Raw genomic sequence first — 21,259 nt, 5'->3', positions numbered from 1 at the left:
TCTGATATTTCAGTTTACAAACATAAATAAGATTGTCTGATTTGTATGTATGTTGAATTATTGAAAGTATTTACCTTAGGACCATCAGTTCCAGGAGTACCAGGTAGACCACGTGGACCCTGGAGACCTTGGGGACCTGAAGAACCACGTTCACCTGGGAAGCCACGCTCACCCTGAAAGGCAACAAATATATCAGTTATTGGTGCATAATTTGGTTAATAGTGAATTATTTCTAGTTTTTGTGCTGTTATTATTTATTGATATTTATTATTTATTGATTAATATAGTGCCATCACATTCCACAGAGCTGTACAATGAGTATCCATATTAATAGTGCAAATGTGATGTAAGTAACATATATTGTTATTTTTTATGTATATGTAACAATTAGTTGTAGCTTTGTTGCTGCACCGAGCATTATTAGCCTCAGTAAAAATAACATACAGCAGCGGTTTAGAATTCTACTATGCAATATCCTAAGTAACATAATCCTAAAATAATAATATAAAATGATATAACTTACTCTTGGACCAACAAGACCTGGGGCACCTGCTTCTCCGGGAACACCCTAACATGAACAAAATATAAAATAATTATGTTATGAATTTTCTTAATAAGAAGATTGAAATACATATAACTGAAATACGTTGTGGTTGCATAGTGTTCAGTGTTGGAGGCATGACATTTTATAGGGGTCATAGTGTCAATATCTATAACCAACATTTTGGGCAGTGTCAATATCTAAAGCAAACATTTTGGGTAGTTCTACATGAATATAGGTATTCAGACCGGGTCAAGTATTTTCTCTTGTATAGTTTTATTGTTTAATATTGTAACATGTTTGATATAGGACATCATGTGGGAATAATAATCACTGAACCAAAATAGCCCATTGGGAGCTAAGGTGTCCACTAAAATAATATGCATTTGCTACAATAATAATGTAGAAGATGGGCAGATTAACATTAACTGAAGAATATATTTTCAATTTACCTGGTCACCTGGCTTGCCACCCTCACCTGGGGGACCTGGAGGACCAGGAAGACCCTGAAAGAGAAGATCACACAATATTAACATAAATCTCAGGCAAACATGAATTTGCTTTAATATAATGGTGTTTTATAATTAGTTATTTGAAATTATTAGAATTTGAAAGGTTCCCAGACATATGTCTGTCCATTTGTCAAGGTTGTGGTCACTTACCTGGAAGCCAGAGGGGCCAGGAGCACCTTGTTCACCTCTCTCACCAGCAGGTCCCTGGGAGAAAAAGCATAATAATGTTACTTACATGCATGATTATTAGCAAATAAAACATGTAAGGTCATTCTATAATTCTATGCAGCTAAAGCATAATATCAACTTTATTAATCTTTCATCCTAAATTCAGTAAATTAATATTTTTACCTAAACTGTAAACTCTATAGGGCAGAGCTACAAAACACTGTGCTGCAAATATTGTTTGAGACCATAGAAATAAACTACTAACTATAAATTGATAAAAAATTCAGGTCACTTGGATAATGTCAGTAACAAGCTGACAGAGTAAAGCTACAGAATTCTTGAAATGAAAATATAAATTGAGTTAGCCTCAGTATTTTATTGCATAAGCTATTCATTTGTATTGGGCTAATAGTTAAAAAACACTAATGTCTGCAAAAAGAATAAAATATATTTGTATTTTAACATAAAGGGGTTTATCTTAAGGTAATATAAATGTTACTACTTACAGCTGGACCAGGAGGACCTTGAGAACCAGTTTCACCATCTTTTCCGGGGAGACCCTAGAAGCAGAGAAAATATTATTACTCTATTAGTGTGCTTAAGCACCTACAAGAAGAAAACTAATACTAAATGAAACCTAATTATGGTAAATTTAATAATCTGTTACTATATATTATATAGTAACTGTCTAATAATTTAGCCTGTTACTTAATTACAAGTTAATGCCATCACAGGTCTTTTGCAGAGTGATATGAATTATTGGGTTATAATAAAAGTTATTATTACTGGGCTCATTTGGTAAGCAAAGGCATCAAGCATTGACTACCATGGATAATTAAAAAGTTACAAACAACTTTTAGCATCATTTCTTCTGTATAATAGTTATAGAGATAATATGTTTTAAAGCATGGTCTGATTTGTATCAGTAAATGTGAGTACAGGGTTGGGAGTTACTGATTTCTTCTCTAACTTTCCTATCACCTCTTGACTATTATATTGTTACTTATACCTAACATTAGTGTTAAGAAAAGAATTGGGAAAAATAATTGTATAACTTTTAAACAATTGCATAACACACATAAATACCAATTCACAATTAGAAAAGTGTTATTCTTTAGAGTTGTTTTTGGATTTGACTGACCAATATTGGAAGATTGAAATAAGAGAATGTCTGAGCCTATAACAGTTTCATGGCAAAGCAAAAGGAACTTACTCTCAGACCAGGAGCGCCGACCAATCCTTTCTCACCAGGTTTTCCAGCTTCGCCCTATGGAAAAGATAAATACAAATGTAAAAATTAGAAGTGTACACTGCACCAAGAATCATTTTAAAATATGAATTTTATATCAACCAGTTCCAAAGTACTGTCTCCATTATTCACTGTATAATGTATGTAGCAAAGTCATCTCCTTACATTAGCACCCTTAGGTCCTGGGAATCCCATCACACCAGGCTGGCCACGAGCTCCTTGAGGGCCAGGGGGTCCAGGGCGACCATCTTCACCAGCAGCACCCTATGATAAAAGAAAATTGGACATCAGCAACTCAGCAATTTTGAAATCACTGTTAATCTACACAACTCCCACAATCTGTTTCATTGTCTAGCACAAATTCTGTGGTGAAATAGTGGTTTTGATATACTACTCTGTTCCAGACCTTTATCTTTTTCTGACAAATACTGGTACCCCTTACACTAAATGGTGCAATTTCAAATATGATGGAAAATTTAACTTGGTAAATAAGATATGAGTGCTCCATTCAGTGTTATATGTGGAGTTGTTAAAAGCCAAAGTTCCTAAACAAATCAGTAGCCACTGTTATTGTTTTAAAACTATAGCCAAGCAGAATAATTATAAAAACATTCAACTCACAGTGGCGCCAACTTTTCCTTGAGGACCAGCATCACCAGGACGGCCAGTGAGACCCTGTATGATATAAAATAATAGTTTAATACATGGCAAGTGTTTTATGTAATTATCAATGAAGGTAAGTAAGTTTTTCACTACCCTAGAAGATGAGTTTGAGGTTTCATGCCACCACCTTAGCAAAGTTAAGGTGCTTAATATGTTACACATAATTCAATGGTAGCATACAATGAATTTACATAGAAACTATTTCCTTGCATCTTGATTAAAGTGACTTGTTTCCGATGCAAAGCTGTAGGAGGCTAAAGACGCTTTCACTCCTGATTTTTTTAATCCAAAGTATTATCCACCATTCACAGATTATATCAATGTTTTGGTTTGCCTACACACATCAAAGTGCAAGGTGAAACCAGTGCCCACACTGCAGAGTTTAGCCTTTTCTGCAGGCACTTCATTGTAGTTCAGAGCCTAATAGATGGTGCCATGTATCCATGTTACCATTATTTGAAACTCCATTCAATGTAGTTTTGTAGGCTACAACTGCAATCCCAGTTCTTGAGTACTCACTCTAGCGCCAGGGAGACCAGGTTCACCAGGACGTCCAGGATCACCATTAGAACCCTTTGGACCACCAAGACCAGGAACACCACGTTCACCAGGGGCTCCCTGTGGAAACACAGAAAAAAGGCTGTTGTAAAATTATGCTCATACTAATGTCCACCTTATTAATGATAATACCTCCTTAAATATTGCTGTATATTTGAACAAATAAAAAAAACCCAATAATTTTACCTTAGGACCAGCAAGACCATCTTGACCAGGGAATCCACGATTTCCGGGAGCACCCTAGAAAATGGAAATATGATCAAAACATTAGATTCACACAAGTTCTTAACATCATATAAATATAGATATCTTTTTTCCTGTCCTTTCTGTTATGGTTCATGAACCTATAGGTGACTGGCTTACAACAACTTTTTTTACCAGAGCAATATCAGGAGCAAATCTATTTACTTTCTATTTTGATTGAATGTATTAAAGTACTTAAACTAAGCTTCACAGCTTTAGTAACATATCCATCTTCAAAGCCGTTCTACAATCCTATGCAGAACACTGTCTGGATAGAATGTGCAAGTATATGTTCTGTTAAATAACATTTGCCTATTTTTATAGCCTACCAGAATACCACATTAAGTAGTATGTTATCATTGATTGTATCCCCCAATACAAACTTGTGCCCTTCTTAGCCTTTTATGCTTCCCATGTTCCATATTGCCCCTATATGCTTTTCTCTGTCTTGTATCCCCTTTGTGGCTCCCATTTTCTTTCCCAATACTCATTGTTTGGTCTCTTTTTGCCATGCATGGATTGGTAGCTGGACTGGCAAGATACTTACTCTTTCACCAGGTGGACCAAGGGGACCAGCAGCTCCAGGTTCACCTCGGGGACCTCTTTTACCTTCTTCACCAGCTGGGCCAGGAGCACCTTGAGGACCTGCAGATCCCTAAAACAACAAATCAAGATACATCAAAAATCAGCAATCATAATCAAAAGTTAGAAAACCTATTTTACTAGTCAGAAATGTGTGTCCTAAATTGTTTCATGCTTCAAGAATCATAATAATATGTTGTAGCATTGTCTTTGTTATTTAATCAGTAGAGGACAACATGTGAAAACCATATATGTATTATGAATGGCAACAAGATATATATAATAATTTGAGATAATAATAATACTTACGATTTCACCTTTGGGACCTTGTTCACCCTTGAAACCTGCAATACCGGGTTCACCCTAAAACACAAGCAAAAGTTCAACAATTCAGTTTGGGATTTTCATAAATACAGGTTGCTACATTGTACATGAACTAGGAATGGAAAGACATCATTATACAGCTAGGGCCTGTAGGAAGGAAATAATTTCATGATATTTGATGACCACTGACTTACCGTCTGTCCTTTGGGGCCGAGAGGACCTGTAGCACCCTGTGGTCCTGGTGGGCCACGTGGACCAGGGAAACCAGGAGCACCAGCAATACCAGGAGCACCCTAAGGATAGAAGGATAAAAATAATTGTTACTGAACTATTTCACATAAGATAAAAGTCTTTATTTATTAAAATAACTACAATGCAAAATGTTATGTTTATCGAAGAGAATAAGTTTGTGATAATAAATACATAGTTCAGGACCCTCATTAGAGTAGATGTAACATAGTATATTATACAAAAGAAAATACATGAATATTACTTACAGTTGAACCTTTAGCGCCAGGGATACCATCAGTACCAGGATTACCCTAAATGAAGATAAAATAAGAATGGTTAAGACTGGTTAAATAATGATGTTATTTCAGATATACATTTTAGCCAAAAAGCTATTCTCTGCATATAGAGGTAAGAAACTATGAGCATTAAGTGGTCTGATACTAGCATGTGTTCTAATTAGATATTCATATACAACTTACTTCTCCTTGATTGAGCAACATAATAATGTTCCAAATATTTTTTTCTGTTCTTTTTGTGAATTATTTTAATACACAGGGGGAAATATATTTTTTGTAATGAAAACTCTTGTATTCCTGGGATCATCTCAGCTCGATACAATGGGCAATGTATCAATTTACAAAGAAGTCACCCTGAAAGTGTCAGGATAACATGCTAGCCAGCTGTATAGGGGACCAGAACCAATGTTTGTGTGGTTTTTCACCAGTAAAGACACTGATGTGTATATTATGTTGGGTTTCATTAATTTACCCAATTAGTTGCATTTTCTATATGGATCACTTTTGGCATAATCTTAATTTTCGTGTCTTTTCACCCCCCCACCCCGAATTTATAGATAATAGGGCTACTTACAGAAGCACCAGAAGGTCCAGGAGATCCAGGTGTGCCAGATTCTCCTCTAGGACCTTGAGCACCTTCAGGACCACGAGCACCAGTTGGACCAGCTTCACCCTGATGGAAAAAGATGAAAATGAAAGATGGTTCTGGGTAAGTACTATACTATTATATCAACTTATCATATCTGAGATATTGTACAGCTGCTATTCTTCCAGAAGCAGCAATATTTCTGTGTGATTGTACTTGGTCTGGATCATAGAATCTCAGGTTTTGTAGTATTATTATATTTTTTTTTTAATATTTTTTTTTCAAATAAAATCTAGATGGTCACAAGATGAATAATATTTTTTATTATGTTTAAAGAATAGTAACAAAAAACATAGAAAAATAGTTTTCATGTCAAAAGTATGGGCCGTAGAGTGAAATAAAGGTTTCCCAGCCCATTTGTGAAGGTTTTAATCTGGTTTTAGTATGACCACAACTGCCTCAAGAATATGTTTTATTAAGCTTCACATTGTAGTATTCTGTGCTTAAATTAGAAACAAAAAATCAGCCAAAAGAAAAAAAACATATGTTTATATTTTTCTTGTAGCCACTCCAGTACTGTGGTTCGGTCTGTGGTCTTAAATATCTAAGACCTTTAATTTATATATACATAAATATATATTTTGTTTCATTATAAATGTATCAGTTTCTTGCCTGTTGGGGAGGGGTAATTTTTCTTGCAATAAAAACATATTAGCGCCATCTGGTGGTAAGTGTGATGCTTAATTTTATGGTAGTTTCTTATTCTGCATTGTTAAATTCCAGATGCTATTGAAATATTTGCACAGGTGCAACAATAAAGAGATCCAAACAAATTGTATCTGTCAAAAAAGCAGGACTATTTTTGCCCTCTTGTACAACAATATAAATATTGTTTTATATATTTTTTCTTAGTGAGACTTGCATTTTGTTTTTTTTTTAATCTCTCTGGAAACTGTTGGTTCTTGAAAATATTGTTTTATTCATAAAACCTACAGGCACTGAGGCTTCCTTTTTCTTGTCTACTATTCACAATGGGCCTTGTTTATCAAAATTCCAGACAGGACCCCTGTGCTGTCTGGTTACTATGGAAACTGCTGAAACTAGATCCTTGGGAATGAAAGCTACAGACCAACAATAACATGACCTCCTATTCAGCTACATCCTGAAACCCTGGAGAAGCTCGTCAAGCTCTTCTGTGGACTTTACTTGAACCCCATTGTTACCTACTGTTTTCACTTAATCATTTGAGCAAGCAAACTATGTGTCCACTGTGACCACTCCATGCGTGAGGTTAGAATTTTATGAACTATTTATTAAATAGGGTTTAAAAATAAAATATCATTATACAGGTTTACCTTACTTTATTACAGTTTGATGATTGAATTTAGGGGTACATGTGCATGATTGGAAAACTAGTCCTAGCTGGCTGGTAATAATAAAAATTTAATTCTACTGCAACAAATGTTATGTTATGACATCAAAATAAAAGGGTCAACATGAGTCAAGGAGAACAGTTTCTGTTACTTCTGAAATTGGTAATGCTCGTGTTCAAGTGGCCTATTTAACAGAGGAATTCTAAATGGTTTTTTTAGCTTTTGGCAGGTTTGATCATACCTTAGAGCCAGGGGAACCAGGGAAACCAGGAGCACCAGCAGGACCAACGGGACCCTGTAAAACAAAAAGAAACTCTCTGTGATTCACTGTTCATTTAGCGGAGCTCAGCCCTCTAATTATGCTGTATATTTCCCCAGCTAAAGATCGTATACTGTCCTATGAGTATATATATATTCAAATTATTTGATCACCTTTTATAATAATAATTAACATGCATTACCTAGTATTTAGTATTTGGTACCTTTATTATTATCCACAATGTCTACTTTAGATAATGAAAACTTAAAAAGATAAACTACAGTAGTATACATTATATATAAATGGTAATTCACTTACTGGTGGACCAGCAGGACCGGGAAGACCATCGTTACCACGAGCACCCTGTAAGAAAGCAAAAAAGAGGACATGTGAAAAATTTGAAAAATGCAAGACTGGAATATATTAGAAATATATGCAAATATACAACGCTTAATTTCAATAATTAATACATTTATAACAGTTGATAACTTATTAGTAGCCAGTATACAGTATGTGAAATAAATCAATGCTGCCACACAGAGGAAGGCATCTGATACTGCAGACATTTCTCTAACACCTGCTGTTGAAGAATGTGGACTCCAAGAATAAGTTCTGTTTGGAAAATACTTTTTCACAGTGATGTAGTAATATGGCTTCATTTAGGCTCTTTATTGTTGTAATTGTAATCAAATGATAATGTGTCTCTTTTATATCTGCACTTTCAGCTATGGCCACTAGTGATCTGAGAAAAAGCGACCTGTACTTTAGGTTTGCATTTACACTCTAACTGGATTCTTACTAAGCTCTTTAGGCAGTCTTTCAGGACAGTGGTTTCCATGTTTTCAGAATGTTAGTGGGTTGGACAGACCAGACTCATGATACAACATTGGTTTTGTGTTGACTAATTCATCTGTCCTTGCTACCAACTCTCATTCTGATTTATAGTACAGAATTGCTAAAGAAATGTATTTTGGGATTAAAATTATGTGATAGTTGGTGTGATGAGTGATGTGTGATGTGATGAGTTGATCTTCAACTCCCTGTCCTTTGCATTCTAAAAATAAGATTTTAAATGATTTTTGATTTCCAGGGCTAACTATGGTATGTAATTTTCCAGTGGCAGCTGATCTAACTTCTATCCACTATATCTATATGTTGTTCTCAAACAGATTTACCAGGAATTAGTAGGAGAGGTAGAAAATAAAATCTGTCCCAGCCTTTATGCCACTGAAATCAGGTTTATTCATCCACTTAGCAGAAGGAAATTACTTAGCCAATTCTTACTGTGCTCATTCTGGCAGATTAATGAAAAGCAACTAACAGTTTATGCCAGCTGCATTAGTATAATCAGCGGGTGGGTGAAAATGGAAGCAAGTGGGCATTTTGGTATGGGAAAAAGGGAAGCGTACAAGGTGAGATAGTTAGACCAACACATGGCAGATTAACACAGGGCTAAGCCATAGAGGAATGTTGGAGACAAGCCCAAACAGAAAACCATCTTTCTGTGCATAAAAGAGTGTAGAAAAGTATGCCTGGGTCACTTGCAAGCTCCAGGGGATTAAGGAGGAGTTTTAAGCAGGTAAATTTGTCATAAATGGTTTTACATATTTACTTTAGCAAATCCTTTGAAATAACTATATGATGTTTCTGTAAATTAGTTTAAGAAATGAAAACAACTGTAGAAATAACAGTTTGTTACATGTAACCAAAATTGGATGTTTATGTAGATAACTTAAATAGCCTGGCTTTCCAGTGCTTAATGTCTACAAGGATCTGCTAGTCTGTACATGAAAAGAACATAATCCACACTAATGACCGTGATTGTTGTATTTTTACAAGTCACGTCAGGTTTCCTCCAACTGAACTAACATCAAGGATACCACTGCATGCATTATAACACTCAAGCTAGCCTAACAAAACAAACTACTGCTTTAACAGATCAAGGACTGCTCCTTATCCTATGTAGTCTCTTATACCTTGTTATTATGATTAGAGTGCCTGTATCATGGGCTTATGAAGTGGTTCTATACTACTCTTTTTTCATAATCTTCATTTTTTATCTGATGAGAAATCCATAGGATGGATACAGCAAGTGGTATAGTAAAATTAGTGTGTCAAGTTTACTTAATATATATTAAGAGCATATATATTTTGAAATATGTAGCATTTATAATTTATCAATACTTACAGCAGCACCGGAAGGTCCTGGACGGCCTCTCTCACCGGGGAGACCACGGGGACCCTACAAAAAAAAGGGGGTTTAGGTTAACAAAACTTTACCACCTTATACTTATTTTTAAATATTTACAAGATTAAGAATAAAGCTACATGTAATATGTAACATATTACATTATGGTTAATTTATTTATTTATAAAACCAAGAACCAAGATAACATCTACACTATGCTTCCAAATATATCAGTGATCTTCTACCTACCATTGGACCAGGAGCACCAGCTTCACCATTAGCTCCACTTTCACCCTAGAAGTACAGAAAAATTAGTAAAAAAATGAACATATCACCATATTCAATCAGATGATAGGAAAGGGACTGCTTTATTTATGTACATCTTTATTTAAAATGAAGTCTGCTTCACAGAAAGTCTAGAACAAAACTACTTTTGTGATGTTAAAAACAACATATTGTAGGAAAGAGCAGCAGTTATAATAAAGGATAAAGCAAGGCTGTCTTTAATATTAATGTGGCCATTGGAAAGACAGTTTGCAAGACCCCTCAAGTTCTAACGTTTGAAGCAAGTTCTACTGCTTCAAACAGCCTTGCTATTTCAATAGTGCTTCATGCTTTTCCCCCTACCCCTCCATATCATTCCACTTTCCTTCCTCTACCCACCACATCAAATAATAATAAAAATAAGTTTGCCACCTTTTGTGTAAAGACTTACCTTGGTACCTGGAGCACCAGCTTCTCCCTTTGTTCCATCCAGACCTGGGAAACCCTTTATTAAAAAAAAAAAAAAAAAGACATAGTTATTATACAAAATAGAACACCTAATTGATATTATGTGTCAGAAACAAATAATTATTAATACATACTCTGTGTCCTTTCACGCCGGGGAGACCGGGGGTTCCTGGGAATCCTCTAGCACCCTAAGAGAAGAAGAGAAAAGCAATATTATTTCATGACAAGTCACTGCATTACATATTATTTTGCCTTTAAACTGGGTCTATGTTATTTGCCATTGGCCTATGGTCTACAGTGTATGTGATACATACACAAGGCTACAGTATATCCCACTTAGAGAGTGCCTGCCCAAAATATAGGCAATATTTTAAAGTACAATTGCTTGGACTTTTGCTTTTAATACATTTCAGGAAAAATATTCATATGGTGCAACTCTACAATATATATTTATTAAACATGTTTATAGTGAGCGAGATAATCTCAGTTCACAAGGCCTGGATGTACTACCACTGGATGCAGCCAAAGGTTAAGTGCTCTCTATCTGCCACATTTGGTATGAAAAATTAAAATCAAACTAATTTATTTTACAAATCTTCAAAATGCTGCATAATTGTTCTACTTTGAGACTAATATGACACTGTACATTGGAATACATTCAATAGAGTGAAGTAAACATATCCTATAGGGTTTTAACAATGCACCGTGCATAATGCATAGGGCATAAGTTTGAATAGCGTAATCAAGTATCTTGTGTATATTGAGAACTCCATCAATTCTATGACACTCCAACATTAGATCCATAGTTCATTTTACCTGGGGTCCGGGAGGTCCACGTTCACCAGATTTTCCAGGCTTTCCAGCTTCACCCTAATTGAATCAATTAATAGCAAACATTTAACTGCAAACCTTCTGTAAATGTGAAGAAGCAATTAAATTAATAGTTAGCCATGTAACACCATAATATATTATATTATAAAAACACAATTGTTACAAAGCAAATATTTGCAACATTATCTCTTTTTTATATGTAAGTGTATCAAGAGCTTCTAAGCAAACAATAATAATACACTATAATGTATATGTATATATTTATTATAATTTCAAATATAAACTTACATCATCACCAGGCTTTCCAGCAGGACCTGGAGGACCACGAGGACCCATGGGACCCTATAATAAAAACAGAAAACACAATGAGACAGGGAAATTAACAGCCCTAGCTTCCAAATAGCTCCCCCTACTGTTAGCAGGCAAGAAGTTCAGTTTTACATTACCCTCCTATTACTTTAACTATTGCTGAGTTTGTGCTTTCAAAGCCACTAATTAGGAAAAGATATGTGTTATATCTTTGTATAAACAATCTCTCAGTATTGTTAAATACTTGTAAAATACTGTTTAGTGTTTGTTTTAAATGTGCATTTTTATTTATAAAAATATTAAATGGAAACAACTGGCCATATGATCTGGATAATCTATACCAAGGAAAACGGTAAACTACAGATATACTAAATTGTGAAATAATATTTTGCAATTGCACTTCTGCATGCATCATTTGCTTATATAAAATTAATGTGAATCTTCTTGCACATTGCATGAATTATTTGTATAAGTTTAAGTGCAAGGGATATGATGATATCTAGTTATTATTATTATTAGAAATTAACAAACAGGGCCAAAGTTTTTTTCTAATTTACTCTATGATAATCTTGATAATCTTAAGGGATGTTCTTAAGGAATGAATGCTGGGCCTTGACTCAAAGTGGTTAAATAAAACCTTACTAAAGAATAATTTTGTATCTAAGATTCAATGTTTGTGAACTTTGTTTCAGGCCACCATAATTCTAATATGTGGCCTAGCGTTATATAACCTATGCTAAAGTCTCCCATATTACAGACATCTAAGAGCAGTTAGATGGATTATCTCAAGTGCTGCATAGGTTATTTAAGATGCCACAGAGTAAGGAGTCTCAAACACCATGATAATAGTATAGGGATCTCATGAAACATTTGCATGGTCTTCTATGGAATATTGTGGCACTTCTTGGGTTGCTAAGTCATGTAGTCAACAATGCTGTAACCAGCTCATGTAAATAAATGTTACTTACAGCAGCACCAGGTTCACCAGGTTCACCGGGATTTCCTTGGAAACCTTGGGGTCCCTATAATGAAAACCAAATTAACAATGTTAAGGCAATAATCAAAACAAAATAAAGAAAAACAAAATAAAGGGTAACATAAGACAGATAAATACTTACAGGAGAGCCAGATGGTCCAGGAGGACCTCTTGGTCCCATAGGGCCCTATAAGGAAAAATAAATTTTTATTAAAAAAAAAACTTGATAACCACATTCTGAAAAATACTGAAAGGAAAATCAATGCCCTACAATTTGTCTATCAGTATGTAAGCATAAGGCTTTCATAGTAGCTAACACATCTCTCTATTTATTTACAACTGTTTCTTAGAGGCTTGAAGTTGGAAGGCAGCCATATTGAGGAGTATTTAAGTTTCATTCAGCATGTGCCAAGAAAGACGCAGACATTTCCTGTCGGAATTCTGTATACCAGTAGCTGCCTTAGCATGTTTAAAAAAGCAACCAAGTTTTGCACACATTTTTTATTATGTTTACTTGCATAGTGTTATATTTGAGTATTTTTTGGTTTCTGTTTCTTGGACAAATTGAGATCCTCCCAATTCAAACAAGAGTCTCTGCCAATTAATTTGGGTTGTAGTTTTGACTGGCTTTATGTCTAGGAGTGAACAATATTAACCCTCCAGTCCTCCAGGGGGCACCACTGTTATTTGATTAAGTTACTTTTTAGGCAAATTATATTATGAACTTACCATTGGTCCTTGCATAACACCCATTTGAGCACCACCAGATTTTTCATCGAAACCTCCTGTCATCTGAGCAGCAAAGTGCTGCAAAAGGCAAACATAGTTTTTGGTTAAAAGTTAATAAATCTTTTGGTATTCAACCATCCTAAGGAATTTTATTTAAGCTTAAATTAAAGGAAAACACAAGGATTTTAGGTTCACATAAAGTTTTGTAAGATTGGTAAAAACTGAATGCTACAAATGTTTCTATTCTATTGCAAACACTGTGTTTTTGCTAGTTTCCCTATAAGTAAAGGACATTCGGCCTTTCATATTCATTTTTCTTGTGTTAACAGGTCAGCTTGATGACTGTATACAGAAAATTTTATTTATTGTAGTCCATTGTGTAACAAATTATATACAAATTGTGATATACTAGAGCAGTATTCTTCCAGAAGTTCTTAAGTAGGGGTATTAAAGAAGTAACTAAATCACTTCAGGATATAAATGCTATAAAAAAGGCAAAACATCTATTATTATAACCCATATGTTTGAGTTTAAAACTTAGATTCAGCACCTTAGAGTTAGGACCATTGTTATAGCCTTTATATAAAGTCATTGCTTACTTGGCATCCTTTGGTATTTTTCTAATTTCTAATATATTTATTAGTTAGTAGATGAAAGCTAATGGTGACAGAAGGGGCCACCGTTGTTTACACCCTGCTTTTATTGGTTAATATTTCCAAGTAAAGTAGAAAAAATCCTGAATTTTTTATCACTTGCTTTTTAAAAAAACAAAAACTATCGAATGGGGAGGAAAGGTCTGGTTGATAAGTGTAGCCATCTTTTGGTGCCCAGTGCTAAGGGCAGTTGTCAAAATATTTGTACTATAATATAAAAAGTTGATAATTTAAATTCTACAAATTGACTTATAAAACTATAATTCAAATAAATCGAAATAATAAAGACTGGTAAGTCAATAAAATCATGGATGATTATTCATTATACAATTGCAGGGCCACTATTCTCTGACAATAGTAAGTAATGGATCAGAAAGGCCTTATACCCTTGTTACTTTCTTTTAGAAAAAGAAGAGTTACAATCTAATGTTTCACATACATATTTGTGTTTGAGAAAAAAACATAATTTAACAGAGCATTAATGAAATATATGACTACTCCCTATTAAAATGTTCATGTATGTTGTAGTAATGTGTCTGCTCCTGGGCTTGGACAATCATCTTTTTGTACACAAGCCAGGGATCTTTTTTCAGTGAGTGGCTTGCAGGAGATATTTCGTGTCAGAGGAATGCAAACAAACTGTGCGATTACAAAGAATTACTGTTGTGAGTTACTTTGTAACAGTAAGGCCTTTTAGCTCTTGGAGCTGAGTTTAGAGATCTAGAGTAAACGTCTACATCTAACATAAAGCTGTTGTGTGAATGGTGTCGACTTCTAGCAAAGTCTGGGCAGCGGTCTGAATCAATCCTACTTACTCCGCCAAGGCCAGGAGGTCCGGGTGGGCCAGGGGGTCCTGGGTTACCAGGAGTTCCGGGTTCGCCATCTCTTCCACGTGGTCCAGGAGAACCCTAAATAGCAAAGAAGATCAACCCACAACATATTATTTCCTAGTCTTACAAAGTAACTTTGTCTCTAGAAGAGGTCAAACATACAATTTTTGGGGGGTAAATAATGTTTTACATGCTTACGTTTTCACCCTTTTCTCCACGGTCGCCTCTTGGTCCTTGTTCACCTGAAGGTCCCTATAACACGTCAATAATAAGGCACAGTTAGCTTGAGATATAAAAAAATGAATCACTTAAGATACACACATGATATTTCTCTTGTATACCTGTGGTCCGGGAGGGCCTCTTGGTCCTAAAACCTGTACAAAAAAGAGCAACTATGAATTTCTATGATTTATGTCAACTGCAGAAATGGGTTAACTGTTTATAATACAAATGATCAACTTCAACTAAAGAAATAAAAACTTTAACACAATCATGCATTTTATTATGTCACAATAAAAGTAAGAACACTTACATCTTTAATATCACCAGGTTCACCTTTCTGTCCCTAGAAATTCAAGCAAATGGAGAAAAATAATTAACAATGGCGGTGCTTTATAATACTTTTGTGCATATTAAGAAAATGTGCCAACAGTGAAACAGTTACGTTGATAGTCAGATCAGTTTTAAGAGCTGATTCTACTATATTTTTGCTAGTCATGGTTTGACCTTGTGAATCTTGGAACATTAAGTTCCATTGATTCTTGGCCCAGGCCATGTGTGTGTAGTTCATCAGCCAAGTTGAGACATAGCTCAAGGCATGATGTTAACTGTAAAACTTTTAATATGAAGACAACTTTATTAAATCATGCTTGCACTGACTAAAAATGATAATTAAACATAATAATAATAAATAAAAAATGATTACCTTAATGCCTCTTTGTCCTATGCAGAATAGAAAATAATGAAAGGTTAGATTGATAAACCATCATTTTTGTAAACATTTATACATAGGTTTGATGAAAAACACAGACACATAACAACAAGGACAACATATTTAACTTGGAGCCAGAGAGGACAAGAGAGACTTGTGACTTTCTTTACTACAAAATGAGACAAGGTATCCCTGTATAATGCCATTTAAGTAGAGAAAATGTTAGCAAGAATAATTGTACAAAAAAAATACAAGATGACAAGGAGCAATCCGAAGACTGGTTTGTTCTAATTAATAGCAGTTAATTAGAAGACAGCACTTTATTAGTTACAGGAGGCCACCAAGACAGACACAGATAAGACAGATGTCAAAGATTCGCTTAAAAGTGTTAAACATGTTTTTGTGTTGCAAGAAGCAGGGCAACTGCTTATTGTTACCCACAGTGGCTTGTAATCAAACATAAATGCTGTTTGCAATTACAGTGCCATTGTGCTGATATGTTATTAAAAAGGGAACCTCAATTCATCATTTAAATTCCCTTCAGCTACAATGAAACTATAATTTCTACCACCCTCACCAGATTAGCTTTCTGAGGATGTCCGACATTGATGTACAAAAGTATCTAAAATGGATTAAATAATGTTTTAAATGAAAAACATAAATAAAATAAAATTTAAATAAAACTGAGAACGTATTCCTATTTAAAATTATGTTGCATGTGGCCTTTTTTGTACATCCTTTAATTTGGCAATAGAAACCAATAACCCGTGGTTTCAAACATAAAACTAAATAAGCACATACAAATTTAGCCTATTGTGGTAATTCTATACTTGAGAGCAGCCAAGAATTTGGTCTTTCCCCCGTGTCCTTCTTATTTGAAGAAGATCTTTCTGACTGTCACTATTTCCTGTATGTAGTTCTATGGAAGAGGTAACCTTTTTAATTGCACGATGAACCTATGGATGCACAGTTTGTTAGAGAAACAACATCCATAGGTACACTCATGTAATTTATTTATGGAGGATAAATAAATAAATTACGACCACTGGTGGTGGAGGATGACTCAGTTGGGCAGATGGGGCAGCATTCTCCGAAAGGTATCTCAGCATTTGGACAGTCTTTATTTTCTTCGCAGATTATCTCGTCGCAGAGAATGTTCCCTGTGTCACAGACACAGATTTGGCAGGGTTCGGGTTTCCACACATCTTTATCATTATATCTCTGCCCATCCTGCACGCAGCTCCCTACGTCCTCTGCACCAACGTGTAAAGGAGTTAAAAAGGCAAGAAGAAGCAGCAAAAGAGATGAAGCAGAGAAATAAAATAGGAAAAAGAAAACAAATTTATGAAATTGCCATATAAAATTATGTTTTGGTATATTTATTTCTATAAAAATGAATAATATTATATATATATATATATAAATATATATATATATATATATATATATATATAGTTTAACAACTTTTGCTCAAAGTGTTGAAAAAAGCAAATATATATAGTTAAAGCAGGGATTTCAAATGGCTTGGTTAATACTGTGTAATGCTAGACATTTCCAGATGGGGGCAGTGTTGAGCCAAACAGATGAAAATAATATAAGAATATATACTAAGATATTGAATGGACTGTTGGGAGTAGGGGGGAGGGTGTCAGTCTAATATATATTGGCTGCAACTTTAGGAAGTTGTAATATAATATCATAACATGAACTAGGGTGAACTTATAACAGTGGGATTTTCTAAGGTCATTTATAGTAAAGAGTTGAAAATCTGTTTTCATGTGTCTTCTTCATGCAGGTAGTAAGTGCTGTATAAATTGTTAGACCTGAATTTTTTTTGTATAAATATTTAAAATTAATTAAATGGTAGCACAAGTGCAAACTCTATAGATATAAAAGTAGAATATTAATTATAAACTAGATTAAAAATAGTGATTATGAAGGAGTAGTCATTGTTACCAAGCAGTGCTTATCCTTATACTCAGCTCCCTTTGGGTCCCAAACATGGGTTGGGTAGCCCAGAGGACCCTTCATGAATGGTCCTTTCTGTGGAATACACAGAGGACTCAATTCACATTTCACTGTCAGGGGGCAGTTTATATAAATATGGGCAGCATTTCAACTCCATCTGGAAACCATTGCTGCCAATCCTCCTAGTGCAAATAAACAATCACAATGCTCAATTGAGGCCTTCAAACCAGGCCATAACTCTAAATTCAATGATATTTACATAAATATTATCCATAAGTATCTCAAAGAAAAAAATAAGAGATACTACGCTATATTTTCAGCTGGCCTTAACTATAAATTAATACATTTATGTAAGTTCCACCTGATTATTATAAGTATGTATTGAATGGTTAAATTACCATTACATTAATGCTAAACCTTAATACCAATCAAGAAATCTGCAATTTACACATATAAAACAACTCTGCTCTCTAATACAACTTAAGTAAGTTTATTGATTCTAAATATTTTAACAAATATTGTGCTCTGAATATTTGACCCATTTTTCTCTTTTTTTGCAGATGTGATTTCTTTAGAATTAGAGCCATTTTTTCTAGAATGGAACAAACCAGCACATAAAATGGCAATAATCCAAAGAAACAGACCTTTTCCATACTATTCTTTCAATAGATTTACAATCTGTAGTGTGTGAATACTTAAAAAGACTCAGAGAGGAATTTATACCATTGGGGACCTGCCCAAGCAAGTTGAAAAATTTCTGCTCAGAAATAAAGCTTCCAGCATTTGTCTAGAAGAATTGCCCAGACTGCATTCTAGCCAGGTGTTTTCTCACATATTCCACAATTTTTTTGCCAGAACAATTGCTAAATTACATTTTTTATCGTTAAACTAAATTAACAAATTTAGCCTAATTTTTAATTTAAGAGAAATTATCTAAACATGCAGCAATGGTGATATAAATTCGCCTATATAATGCCATTTTCTTTATGAACTACACTGCAATTTTTAAGGCATTTAATTCAATTTCCAAATAATTAAGACATGCATTTTTAGGAAAAGGGTATTTGATTTAATACATTCTTTAGAACACATGGATGTGCACTGGAATGCTCTTTAAACCTTCTTGTGTCTCTAAATTATAGTGATCCTACTTATAACCTTTTGCCTTTTAATTTCCCAAAACAGGTAGTTTTATTGTGGTCTACTGGCCACCATGCCTGTGTTATTTCTAAAAGTGGCACAGAAGCCTCTAAGTCCCGTTCCTATCAATCAGGGGCTCAGAATTGCAGCTTCTCACTTGGAGCCTAGGAATTTAAATGTCCAAAACAGTCCTCTGTCATTAAAAGTCTATTTTATTGTTATTTCAGCTGTTTCACTAAGGATAGTATTACCTTGTTGAATAACTTAGACTTTTAACAATTTCAGGTGCTATACTGGCACTGAGCTGAGGCATGCATCTGTTCATAATTCTAGCTACTTTTAATATTGTATATCATATAATAGTATGATTGCTACATTAGATTATGGGCATGATACTTTAACACACACATTATATTTCTTTACAAATAAACTTAAATGTTGCTGATCTAATGATACCAAATTCCCAAAGTAATTTGATTGTGTCAATTCTGTAATTTTAAAATATAAAACTGGAGAAGATATTTAAATATCAAATCTGTAACTATAACTGCCAGGTTTGTGGTATACAGTACTAAGTTACTAAGGATGCAGCATCCTTGCAAGAATAACTTTTCTGAAGGTTATATACACTTTCATATAGTAGTAACCTCATCAGATTGATATTTTGCATGCATTTTCTCTCCCCTATTTAAAAAGAAAAAAAACGGGAAGAAAAAAAACAAAAGACTTCAACTGGTTAACCCTTTCAATGCTGAAAGGAAAGAGCAAGTGAACAGTTCAGGCAGATTTCGAGTTTTCTAAATAACCACTGCAAATAAGAGACATGTTAAATGTTACAAGAAATATATATAAAAATGTAACTTACGGATATCTTCATTTTGGCATCGTACAACAGCTAATAATATGGCTTGGGTGGCTGCAAAGAGCACTAGAGTCCTTGAATCCACAAAGCTGAACATATCTAAATGTTAGACATGCAGAATATTTGTGGGAAAAAGTTTAAAGGAGGGGAGAAGGAAGTTGGCTATCCCCAAAAGTTATCTTCTCTTCATGCAGCTGACCTCTTAGGAAAAGAAGGAGAATCCAGTACCAGGCCCCAGCAGAAACTTAGTACTGTCTGCTCTGGGCCAAGGTACTGAAGTTATAGTCCTGAGTGCCTTCAAGGCAACGTATATGCCCACATCTTAGTCCTCCCATGCCCCCAGCAGTGCTGAAATCTGAGCCCTCTCCACTCCTCTCTGCCCTCTCTTCATCCCACCAGACCCCTCCTTCTCCAGTAGGGTCCCTTTTTCTCTCTTACCACTGTGTATCCCCTTCTCCCTCCCACTGTCCCAATCACTCCTTCCCACTCTCATCCCTCCCCCACCCATCACCTAAACTCTTTCATTCCTCTGTCAAGGAAAAAAAAGTGCCACTATTTAGTATGAAGTTGGAGAAAAAAAAAATGTTGAAGTAGGTCTCTTATACATAGTGAAATCTGCTGAAGAGTTTTCCAAGGGAGCTCTGATGAAGTTTAGATTATAAGAGAGCTGATCTAGAGGGGTCTTCAAGGTTCATACGGTTCTTGTGAGTTTCTGGCTGTGGATGCTTCCAACTTTCTCATGTGTCTCCTGGATTATAACACATTTAAAAGACTTGGGGCACAGCATGTGTGATTTTGTATTTTATTTCAACTTTTCAAAGCACATTCTCCAAGTTTTATTTCTTTCTGAGATCAAATCTAACTTAAATGTCATTCAACAATTACAGCCATCTGTTTTCTTAAGGATGATGGGATTTCCTTAATAACCTGCTGTAAGGTATTTACATATTAGAACATATCACCTAGAGGTATAAAACACATTTAGCTCAGTATATCCTTTGTATCTTTCTATCTATGCATTCTTTCTCTCTCCATCCTGTAACCTTAAAAAAACTTTTGTTCACCATTATTAACTCAATCTGTGCATTCTTATGGCAGGAAAGGGGTTAAATTTATATTCCATTTTTTTAATATGCAACACAATTAAAAAGATAAAATTTTAATGTAGGTGCTTATTTTTAGTGGATTCTTGAAGTTGTGTAACGAGTTCTATATTTTAAGTCAGCCATGAAAGATCTCATTATTACAAAGTTTATGAAAAGGATAGGAATTGGTTTTCAAACTGGTGTCAGTCTGGCCAGGTGGTCCTCTTGAATGGGATCTATGTTTGTCTGCCTTTTTTTTCCCTTTTGGGCTCTACATGTTATAAGGGTGGGTGAGAAATAACCCTCTGCAATTTTAGAGCTCTCAAAGAACTTGTCCTGTGTGTGTCAAGTTTGCAGAACGCATCTCTGTAAGGCTAAACCAGTGTATGTTTATATATAATATTTATATATATTATAAATAATATTATATTTAATACTAT

The 21,259-nt window shown here is 34.7% G+C and overlaps 1 protein-coding gene across 3 annotated transcripts in view; it reads right to left on the bottom strand.

The window, feature by feature from the left end:
• The window catches only part of LOC149285271 (uncharacterized), a 28,356-nt gene extending 8,525 nt beyond the window's left edge, over positions 1-19,831 (bottom strand). The window contains exons 1-33 of one of the 3 annotated variants that reach the window (XM_089495660.1): positions 19,738-19,831; positions 16,805-17,017; positions 15,759-15,775; positions 15,366-15,398; positions 15,175-15,207; positions 15,032-15,085; positions 14,819-14,911; positions 13,351-13,428; positions 12,764-12,808; positions 12,614-12,667; positions 11,625-11,678; positions 11,322-11,375; positions 10,640-10,693; positions 10,489-10,542; positions 10,023-10,067; positions 9,774-9,827; positions 7,904-7,948; positions 7,568-7,621; positions 5,942-6,040; positions 5,338-5,382; positions 5,035-5,133; positions 4,826-4,879; positions 4,482-4,589; positions 3,878-3,931; positions 3,653-3,751; positions 3,092-3,145; positions 2,636-2,734; positions 2,435-2,488; positions 1,728-1,781; positions 1,204-1,257; positions 994-1,047; positions 524-568; positions 75-173 (exon numbers count right to left, since the gene is read on the bottom strand). In XM_089495660.1, coding sequence (XP_089351786.1) covers positions 75-173; positions 524-568; positions 994-1,047; positions 1,204-1,257; positions 1,728-1,781; positions 2,435-2,488; positions 2,636-2,734; positions 3,092-3,145; positions 3,653-3,751; positions 3,878-3,931; positions 4,482-4,589; positions 4,826-4,879; positions 5,035-5,133; positions 5,338-5,382; positions 5,942-6,040; positions 7,568-7,621; positions 7,904-7,948; positions 9,774-9,827; positions 10,023-10,067; positions 10,489-10,542; positions 10,640-10,693; positions 11,322-11,375; positions 11,625-11,678; positions 12,614-12,667; positions 12,764-12,808; positions 13,351-13,428; positions 14,819-14,911; positions 15,032-15,085; positions 15,175-15,207; positions 15,366-15,398; positions 15,759-15,775; positions 16,805-17,017; positions 19,738-19,831 — 2,199 coding nt within the window. Of the gene's footprint in view, positions 1-74; positions 174-523; positions 569-993; positions 1,048-1,203; positions 1,258-1,727; positions 1,782-2,434; positions 2,489-2,635; positions 2,735-3,091; positions 3,146-3,652; positions 3,752-3,877; positions 3,932-4,481; positions 4,590-4,825; positions 4,880-5,034; positions 5,134-5,337; positions 5,383-5,941; positions 6,041-7,567; positions 7,622-7,903; positions 7,949-9,773; positions 9,828-10,022; positions 10,068-10,488; positions 10,543-10,639; positions 10,694-11,321; positions 11,376-11,624; positions 11,679-12,613; positions 12,668-12,763; positions 12,809-13,350; positions 13,429-14,818; positions 14,912-15,031; positions 15,086-15,174; positions 15,208-15,365; positions 15,399-15,758; positions 15,776-16,801; positions 17,018-19,737 lie in introns of all 3 variants that reach the window. The other 2 variants (XM_089495661.1, XM_089495662.1) reach the window with 2 other exon arrangements.
• Between the last annotated feature and the right edge of the window lie 1,428 nt (positions 19,832-21,259).

This window comes from Sceloporus occidentalis, unplaced genomic scaffold, assembly GCF_023333645.1.
Source record: "Sceloporus occidentalis isolate IW3139 unplaced genomic scaffold, rSceOcc1.0.p SCAF_82, whole genome shotgun sequence".
Taxonomy (NCBI): domain Eukaryota; kingdom Metazoa; phylum Chordata; class Lepidosauria; order Squamata; family Phrynosomatidae; genus Sceloporus; species Sceloporus occidentalis.
The sequence above is the reverse complement of the archived record's forward strand: the minus strand, read 5'-3'. Positions and strand labels throughout refer to the sequence as shown.